Source organism: Micropterus salmoides, unplaced genomic scaffold (assembly GCF_014851395.1).
Source record: "Micropterus salmoides isolate LMB-PRFRI ecotype aquatic unplaced genomic scaffold, ASM1485139v1 Ms_hic_scaffold_21, whole genome shotgun sequence".
Taxonomy (NCBI): Eukaryota; Metazoa; Chordata; class Actinopteri; order Centrarchiformes; family Centrarchidae; genus Micropterus; species Micropterus salmoides.
In genome coordinates, this window is record NW_024041262.1 from 23,623,412 (window position 1) to 23,633,203 (window position 9,792).

Here is a 9,792-nt window from a genome sequence, read left to right on the forward strand (position 1 = left end):
TGCGTCGCGATAGCCTATCAACGTTGAGACAGTCCGTACATCACTGACGATTGAAAATCTGCAGGCCGACGAAGAGCTGCTAAACTTGGGCCAGAGGAGCAGGGAGCAGTGCTCCAGCTTTTTGAAAAAAACACCCGTAGTCGGTCTGGATTATGCTCTGACAAGTACGCCATTTGCTCATGGGAGGGAGCTCAGAGTAAACTGCTTTTATTAAATTAGCTTTTTACTTTTGTTTTTGGGATTACAACATTGATTAATCTTCACTCGAGTTTCTCAGCAGCTAGATTCCGTGCACATCTGGTTCGAGTGTTGTTAGCCTCATTTGGCACTACTTCATATTTATATAAAAAACGGGATAAAACTGGACATTGCTGCGAGAAAAGAAAAGGGGAGGTTGAACTACCTGGTGAGTTCAGAAAACATGTTTGTAACTTTATTCCAGCTATCGTTGTACTTTACTGTGACCAAGTTAGCATAGCATAGCCCTGATCGATTTTAGAAGTTGTCCTGCTGACAGACCTGACAAAGCATGAATTCATATGTTTAAGAAATCTGCATCATATTGTAGTTATTTCCGCATCAGTTTGACCTGTTTATTGCTATTTAATCACAGCAAATTGTTTACTTTGGGTTCATACAGCTGTAGTAATGGTGAGTTGTGTTTTTTCCGGGTTTATTCGTGTGATCGCGTTGTGTGTGAACGCTCAGCAGCTGTCCAGCGGTAAAACCCCCCGTGAGGTGTGAAGAAGGGCCCACAAAGATACTGCAACGAATAGTCGTGGATGTGATGAGGGGCCCATAGAGGATGCTTATGGCCCGGATTTTTGTGCAACGCCCCTGGCTGGTGAACTAAGGGGCCTTGCACAAGCAGTGAAACACTAGGCTACCCCTGTCCAAAGAATCCACTATCAGAAACACATCTTCAAATGACCGATCTCGTGCCATCATTACAACGACAAAAAACAGTCATTGTTTTGTCATTCACTGAGGCTGAAACTTGAATAAACTTGTGTGCGGCTCACTTCCTCGACATTTTGTGTGCAATGTGCACACAAGGATGTGCTCACGCTGTGATTGGACAGCAGGATATAAGAGGCGGGGCTTCGGTTACACCATTTGTGCTGTGATTGGATGAGGTTCGATAGTGGGAAGTGCTCGTACACCGGTGTCTCCCTGGGTTGCGCAAGACGCCATTTTGGAGTGACAGTGAAAGATAACGGAAAGATCGAGAAGCTGTCCTTCTAAAGGTAATAATCCGCTCAAACACGCACTGTTTTGTCCTTTAAATGTCATATTAAGCGAAGGGACTGTAGCTCTGTGCGACCGAGCCGTTTTATTTACCGTTTGACATGACGTCACGGTGTTCTCGCTTTACTGTGACGCGGCATTTAGCTAACGGCTGCTAGGTTAGCCAGCGGAGCTAAAACTGTTCCTGTAGCGGACAGATCAAAGAGCTGTCACCGAGGGTTTAACAAAGTACTGCACCTAAATTTCACCGACGGGTTTTTATAACATGTCAGCGTTACATGTGTTAAGAATGTACCGCTGTGTATTGTAAACTGAGGTGGAGTTTCGACCGTTAACGTTCGCGAAATTGTGTCGCCCGTTAGCAGCGAGCTAACAGGCTAGTTAGCTGAAGCATCCGCCCTTAGTAAAGCTAGCAGTAATCTGCTTCGACTGGTAGTGACCAGCTAACGCTACCCAACTGCGGCTACAATCCTATCTAAAATAATTAAAGTTTCTCCACACATTGGGTGCTTTTATTTTACATTTTACGGACGCGAACGTAGCTGTCGGATTGTCGGCCTTTTTGCTAAGGTCGAGGTGTTGTTAGCATGCTAGCGAGCTATCGTTTTGTGACGGCTCACACAGTATCGTTATCTCAGCCGCCAGTGCACACTGAGAGAGTTTGCCAGCCGGAACAGGCCTTTCTTATCTGGTGATCAGTTAGCTTTGTAGTTTATCCGGGTTAACAATGTAGCTATGCTTCTGGATATAGGATTTTTAAGCTGCTAATGAATGAATAAAGTGAGCAGAATTTCAGTAAAATGAGAGGTTAATGTAGAGTTAGGTAATGGTTGGTGGTGTTGTGTTGCTGACAACGTTACCGTACAGCTGTAAACCGTAACGTTTAACCATTATCTTAAACAAACATCACACTTGTGTTCCCACCATGTCACAGTCATTGTGCCCTGTTGTACTTCTGCGAAAATCAACCAAATGTACTGCTGTTGTCGAGCGGTTTTAACACCTGCCTCACTGACTGTCTTGATGGTACACTTTTCTGCCTGAGTGAAACTCAAGCACTTACAGACATTACTCTCCTAACCATGTTTCCTTCTCTTCTCTGACAGCTTCGTCACCATGGGGAATGTATTTGCAACCTTATTCAAGGGCCTATTCGGCAAAAAGGAGATGAGGATTCTTATGGTCGGGCTCGATGCTGCTGGAAAAACAACCATCCTATATAAACTGAAACTGGGAGAGATAGTGACAACAATTCCCACCATTGGTATGGATGTCTATGTATTAATAATTTTGTTCACTTGTGTCTTTTGAGTGTTTTACAACTTGTTTTGTATGGCCTGGCATCGTCTGAATGTTTTTGATAGTAGTGCCGATAGAATATTGTATATAAAGTTTTGGACTCGCTACACAAAGTTTCCATATCTTATTTAAAAAACGTTTTTTTCCCCTAAGCTGAAGATATGTTTGATGTTGAAAATCACAATCAGCTGTACTATGATATAAATCAGGAACTATCTGATCAAAATATAAGATTAGGAATATGATAAAAAGATTTGATGCCATCTTTCAGTTCATTAAACTACTGAGGTTCGATACCCAGCCCTGTTTTGTACCACTTATCTTAAACACTCACATTAATCTGGAGGTTTAAATTAATTAGATTTTTATTTGTATTCATAGAGATGTTAAACTACATGGTGTGTTTTATATTGATCTTTGTTTTGTCTTGCAGCTCTTTTCAATCAGTTAGTGACTTATCCATGTTTCCTCTTCTTCTGTCCAGGTTTTAATGTTGAAACTGTAGAATACAAGAACATCAGCTTCACAGTGTGGGATGTGGGCGGTCAGGACAAAATCAGGCCGCTGTGGCGCCACTACTTCCAGAACACTCAAGGTGAGGGGGATTTATCTCAGCTGGCTGTGGTGTCAGTGAACATTACCGCCTATAGTAGGCTACGTTTCTGCATTAAAGATTATATTAAAACTGGTCAAGGAATGACTCACACACCATTGTTCAATTCTCAAAGGGCTTGTTGTGTGACTCCTACTATTTCCTCAAATTGAATACATCAGAATATGTTATGGCATAGTAAGCTAACACCGCTCGGTATTTCCTACTGATGATGCAACCTGCAGGTAAATTCTCAACCGAACTTGTATTGTTATAGTTTTAAACACGAGTTTTTGTTCCCCAGCTCCACCAAGACCCCTTTTGGTCCTGCTGTAGCTCCTCCTTGTTTTCACTGCATGCACCAGACAAACATCCAGCTGCAGCAAACGGCACCATCCACACACTGAGTGCCGGGGTGTGAAATTGAACGTGTGAATCCTGTTGCTAATGATTGGTTAGACAGCATCATTAATCAGAAAAGGACCCAAGAATATTCCAGAAACAGCATATCTTCAGAATATGTTGGTGTTCTCTCCAGCAAATATATTTGAATATTAATTAATGCGATAAAGCAGATGACCATATTATCGTAATCGAGTTATGTTAATGAGCTATTGGATGAGACTATATTGTTTACACCGATATTGTTTATTGCGTTAAAGAATCTTGTTTCTTCCTTAAAGCCCTGCCATTGTTTTCTCCTGTCTCCTACTAAGACTGGGTGATATGTTGAATATATTCAAATATTAATTAATGTGTGATATAGCAGATGATCAGATCATATTAGAGATTTTAGTGCTTCTGCTGGTCACTGCTGAGGGGTGAAAAACGGTTCTCTTAGTTAAATGCATTAACTTGGTGCAAAATTAAATGTACACTTGTAAACAATGTTGTGCTCTAAAAAATTATTCAACCATAAACCCACTGTATCACTATAAATAGTGATGAAACGACAACAAAAGTCAACAAATTTATTTTTATGTTTTTCCAAAAACCCAAAATCAAAGAATGGAAAATATAATAAGTAACTTCCCTAACATTTTATTGTTGTTGTACTTTTAATGGACACGTAATATGTTTTATACTTTCTGTGAATATGATCCAATTAATCTTATTTCCAGACTGTATAGACGCCTTATTTTGAAAACCGAGCGTTGTCACATGTGTCCTCGCGCTGAAGTCATCAAGTCCGACCCAATTTGATAAATAATGTTGTGTGTGGTTCTCGTATCGCGTAACATGAAGACTTCACAGCCTCTCTTCAGGTACGACTCTCATACTGCAACACTTGTCTTTGTAAAGAGAGAAACTGACAGGATAAAGTCGCTAACCTGCCTGTCAGCTCGCTCTGGGCCCTTACAGTGGATTTACCATAAAGGCGTTAATACGTGTGCACTCCAAATGTAGGCGCAGCTAGCTTAATCGCCGACTAACAAACGAGTGACAGAAACAGGCCGTTAACGTTGCCTCAAAAGAAAAGTGGTTGTCTCGAGTCGGATGCCAGAGCGTGCGAGCTTACAGCAGCGCGGAGCAGCGGCCACAAAACACAATGTTAGAGGTCTGAAACATTATTATGAGATGTGTCAAACTATTTCCGGTTCATTTTGAGACTAGGGCGGGGCAAATTAGACTATGACGGGCCGCCATGGTCTCGTTAGTTAATGGGAAACGCTGCTAGCTCTGCTGTGAAGAGTAGAAGATGGCGTTACACAAACAAAGACTTCTTTTATTTTTCTGTGTCAGCAAACACAGCACACAGCTTGTACTAACTATTAAACTGCAACCTGAGCTTATCTACACACTTTATAGCTAACTAAAGTAACTCCTCACACACCGGGAAAGACTCGCCAACAAACCCCTAGACTCGTCACACACACACACTGTTTACCCATAATGCCACCTTCCTTAAATGGGAAGGCTCGGCAGGTAACAAATTCAGGTCTGTTACTTAAGCAAAAGTACTAACACCAACCCCACTATGGAAATACTCCACTACAAGTAAAACACCTGCATTCAAGTATTGGAGCAAAACATACTTAAAGACTCATTGTGCAGCAAAATGTTCCCATCATCATTTCACTATTATATCTGCCGTTGCTTTAAAGTGTATGTGGCGTTTTACCGCTGTATATGTTAAAGGTTGAGCTTATTTCAACTCCTTAATATCCCGTCGGGTAGTTCAATCTACAGCGTTGCATCATATTCTGTCAGAGATAGATCATCATGTTTGCACTATTTGAGAATGTACAATTGGGTTATTTTAGACAAAATGTGTATTGTAATATAGCCTTAAAATAGATAGATCGATTATATATACTTATACTATGTTAATCCCACAAGGGGAAACTCAATGTTTTCACTCTGTTGTTTGTTAGTATTTTACACACCGGTCTGAAATACACACACGTGCACAAACAGGACCTATAGGGACAACACATGGAGAGATGTCCAGTTTCCAGCCAAGTCCTTACGGACGGAGCTACTGCCGGCCAACATATATAGGCCATTTCACCACTTCAGGCCTCCTTGTATTGTTTTATTTGAATGCTATCAAATAAGACAATACTCTTTGAACTGCTAATTCATGTCCATTTTACGGCAGTAATCTGTGATGTGGGTTCACAGGTAGACACTGCTTTGTTATTAAAGGCATCACAACACAGAAAGGTTTGTACCCACTACGCTGCTACGACGAAAAATGGTTCAGAAACGCCTCCATCAAACTGTTGGCAGCATACAAACCAAGGACTCTTGTCTCTTGCTGTCAATGAGCATTGATGCCTTTTTGTTTGTGATATTTTTTGCTCACACCAGAGGGTCTATTAATTTGACAAAGAGTGAGTGCTGCTCCGTATAGGTGCAGCTGCAGCAACCACGTCCACGTGAAAACTTGGTCGATGATAGTAACTTGTTTGTGTTTTTAGTAAGCTGCAGGGATGATGAAACGTTTCCCAAACATGGTGGTTTATTTAGTCAGGAAGCTAGGAAACTGGATCTGAAAGTCCTTAAAGCTCACCTGTCTGGTTCTGGGACCTTTTTGTCGTCCTCTTCTCTCTCTTTCGTTTTGTTTCTCTCTTCACTTTCAACACAGAATCACACGAGCTAGAAAGCTGCAGCTGCCGGTCACTGATGTCAGGGAAGGTTTTTCTTTCCATGATAAACATTTCCTTGTTTTACTGCGAGTCTTCCTGCCTTCTAAAAATGCTGCATTTTAAATAATTTAAGTCTCAAAATGACTCGACTGCACTAAATAAATTCAGCTGCATTTAAAGTTGTCAGATACCATGATCCAAGTGTTCGTCAGCCTTTTGGTTTGCTGAAATATTCACACTTTAACAGACCTGCAGTTACCAAGTGACACATTTGGGGTTTATTTTTGAATTGGCTGCTTTTCTACACTTGATAGCTGAGCTATGTGTGTGTCTGACTTTCAGCAGTTCACATTTAAATATCCAGTTTATCGGTTTAATCCTCCAAATGTTTTGGGATTATTAATTTACATAATGGCCACGTTTGAACCACAGAGTTGAAGCTGCACTCATCTATGGCATGGTGTGAATATTAGGCTTTTGGCTTTTTTCTCATTAAGCAGCGGAAACAGAATGAATTATTAATGGAACAAAGTCACGGCTTTTGATCTGAGAGAGAAGAAAATGCTTTGTGAACCTGAATATAACTGATTACGAAGCAGAAGTTCTGTGTTGGAACTAATAATAACGATGTATTTAACAGACTTGTGGTACTTTTATTGGTTGTAACTGTGTTTTTGTCTGCAGGGCTCATCTTTGTGGTGGACAGCAACGACAGGGAGAGAGTGAACGAGGCGAGGGAGGAGTTGTCCAGAATGCTCGCTGAGGACGAACTTAGAGACGCCGTGCTGCTTGTTTTTGCAAATAAACAGGTGAGGTCACGTTTCTGTTCCTTGAGAATCTGTGTGGTCTTACGTTGCTACAGATCTTGATCATGTTCTGCATCATGACGGACTGTTTATTCTTCTCCCAGGATCTCCCCAACGCTATGAATGCTGCAGAGATCACAGACAAGCTGGGCTTGCACGCCCTCCGTCAGCGCAGCTGGTACATCCAGGCCACCTGCGCCACCAGCGGGGACGGCCTGTACGAGGGCCTGGACTGGCTCTCCAACCAGCTGAAGAACCAGAAATGATCCATTCCACCAGTTTTGGTTTTTGTTTGTTGTTTATTTTTTTCTGTTTCAACACAGTGGCAGCACCGGATCCAGGCCCCTTCGCTCCCATCTCACCCAGTTTTCAACCCCCAGCTCTTTCTTTCAAGAACTTCCTTCATTCCCTTCCTTCTGCTTTCTCCCCTCCTCCCTCGTCAGTACTCTCGGGGCTCTAGCCTGTGCTGCGCGTGTGTGTGTGCGTGTGTGTGAGTGTGGGCGTGTGTGCGGGCGTGTACCTTGTGTGTTCAGCGAGTGTGTGCGGGCGTGTACCTTGTGTGTTCAGCGAGTGTGTGCGGGTGTGAAGGCGTCTCTGTGTGTTGGCTGGGATGGGGAGTAACCCTGGCGTGCCTTTTACACACCTCCTGTGGAATCAGCAGTCTGGATTTCAAGCCCCTTTCTCCATCCACCAAACTCAGCCTCTGCCCCACTCAGCCTACCCCCACTCCAAGTCTTGCACGGCCCCCCTTCTCCCCTCACCCCCACCCTTACTCTCCAGAGGAAGCATGGTTTTCATACGGCAAAGAAAGAGCAAGGGTGCAAGCTCTCCTCCCCCCTCCCTGTAGTATATATCTATGTTAACTAGAAATGTTCACATGGTGTAGACTGAATGCTAAATGTTCATTTTAACCTCTATATTTTTTTTTTTTTTGAAACCTCAAACCCACCAGTAAGAGATTCAGTAAATTGCATCTTAACCTGTATCAGGTCGAAGCAAATCAAAAATAGAAAAAGGAAGAAAAAAAGAACACATACAACGCCCATCCTCGATCATTCTGGTGTCATTTGAAAATCATGCTGTTTGTTTTATTATTATTATTATTATTATTGGAATATAACATATTATTCATCGCAATGGTTCTCCATTGAACACTACCTTTCTGCCCCCCCACTACGCGAGACCGTGAAGCACAAGGCAAGCCAACAATCTTAAGAAGTAAATCTTAGAATCTGCGAGTACATTTCAATTGTCTTTTTTTCAAATTGTTCCTCAGCTGGCGTTTAATTCCCCGGATTATTTTTGAGAGTTGACCTTCAGTCCAATTAATTATTTGGATAGTGTTCCTACTTTTTAATGTAGGTTTAAAAAAAAACAAGGTGTTTCGTCAGCCGGTTAACTGAGACAGGTGTCCTGATACATTCACAAGCTTCACATGTTATTCCTTTAAGAGATGTTACATGTGTTAATTTTTTTTTTTTCTCTGTAACTAGTTTTAGCATTTCTATTTGTACTTTGACTGCTGAACCAAATGCATCTGAGCAGTATGACAAATCCTGTAAGTGAAAGTTGTGCATCCTCGAGGGCCTGAACTGCATATGATTTAGACTGAAGAGGTTTTTTCATCAACGGTTGGCAGTTTTATTTTGAGATCTGAAAGCATCCGGCTGTCTAATTTTTCCTTGTTGGGATGAAGGATTGGCACCAAATATGAAGGCTCTTTAACTGTGAACGGTCCAGACATGAAGAAAGGAAACCATAGTTCGAGTGTCTGGGTGTTTACAGGCTACTACACATTATAGCGCCGCATACTTCATGACTGAAAAGACCAACACGACAAGCACTCTGTCAGTAGCTCGTCCGTGAGCTGGAAGGACTTGGTGGTAGGCCTGTTAATGGGGAATGGGTGTGCAGTTAACTGGTCGTGAGATTCAGCAGGCGTCCTCAGTGTCGAACCATGGGGGTTAAGCTGGCACTTCTGTCAAGAATGATTGTAAATCTGTAAGTTCCCCTGTAAACTGTTTCCGTGGGGATTTCCTGAACACATTAATAAACATGATTTGATCCAACAGGTTGTCTTTTTAAAGACTTTTCTTTAGCTGCACATGTGTGAATGTTTCAGCGCTGCTTTCTGCTCAGAATTTGTCCAATACTTTTTGTTAATGATCAGATAACAGCTTCACCTGTGGAGCTGCAGCTGATTGTCATTGATTATTCAGTTAATCGTCTGATCTATAAAAAGGTGACAAATGTCTGGCAGTCTTTCCTAAAGCTAAGATTTAAATTGCTTATTTTTTGTGGACCACGAGTCCAAAGATATTCAGTTTACTGTGCTAGAAAACACTGAAGCAGAAAATAAAACATACTTTAGTTCTGAAACGAGTAATGTAATTATTAATATACTTTCTTTTGATCGACTAATCCCTCTTCTCAGCTGTACTCTGGTTTAGGAACAAATTAGCAACTATTAGCACGCTCACAGGCTAAACATTCACAGAGCTGCTACATCTTGTTTTTTTTTTTTTTTTTTTTTTTTTTTTTTTTTTTTCCATAGCAATTAATCAGAAACAACATTAATAGGTTTTTTTGATTTTTTTTTTTCAAAGTCTTCAGAGACAAATAAGCCTCTGATGACGTCACTCTAGGCTGTGTAATTACAAACACTTTGTTAGAAGTAAAAGTACTGCATTCAACCATTTTTCTTAAATATAACTTCCAAAGCTGTAGCATCAAAACATACCACAACATAAACCTA

The 9,792-nt window shown here is 41.4% G+C and overlaps 1 protein-coding gene across 1 annotated transcript; it reads left to right on the forward strand.

The window, feature by feature from the left end:
- The first annotated feature begins 1,111 nt into the window (after positions 1-1,111).
- On the forward strand, positions 1,112-9,106 carry arf2b (ADP-ribosylation factor 2b). Its single transcript, XM_038735353.1, has 5 exons — positions 1,112-1,247; positions 2,355-2,512; positions 3,032-3,142; positions 6,916-7,040; positions 7,142-9,106. The coding sequence occupies exons 2-5, from the start codon at positions 2,365-2,367 to the stop codon at positions 7,301-7,303; spliced, it is 546 nt and encodes a 181-aa protein (XP_038591281.1). The 5' UTR covers positions 1,112-1,247; positions 2,355-2,364; the 3' UTR covers positions 7,304-9,106.
- Positions 9,107-9,792: the final 686 nt, after the last annotated feature.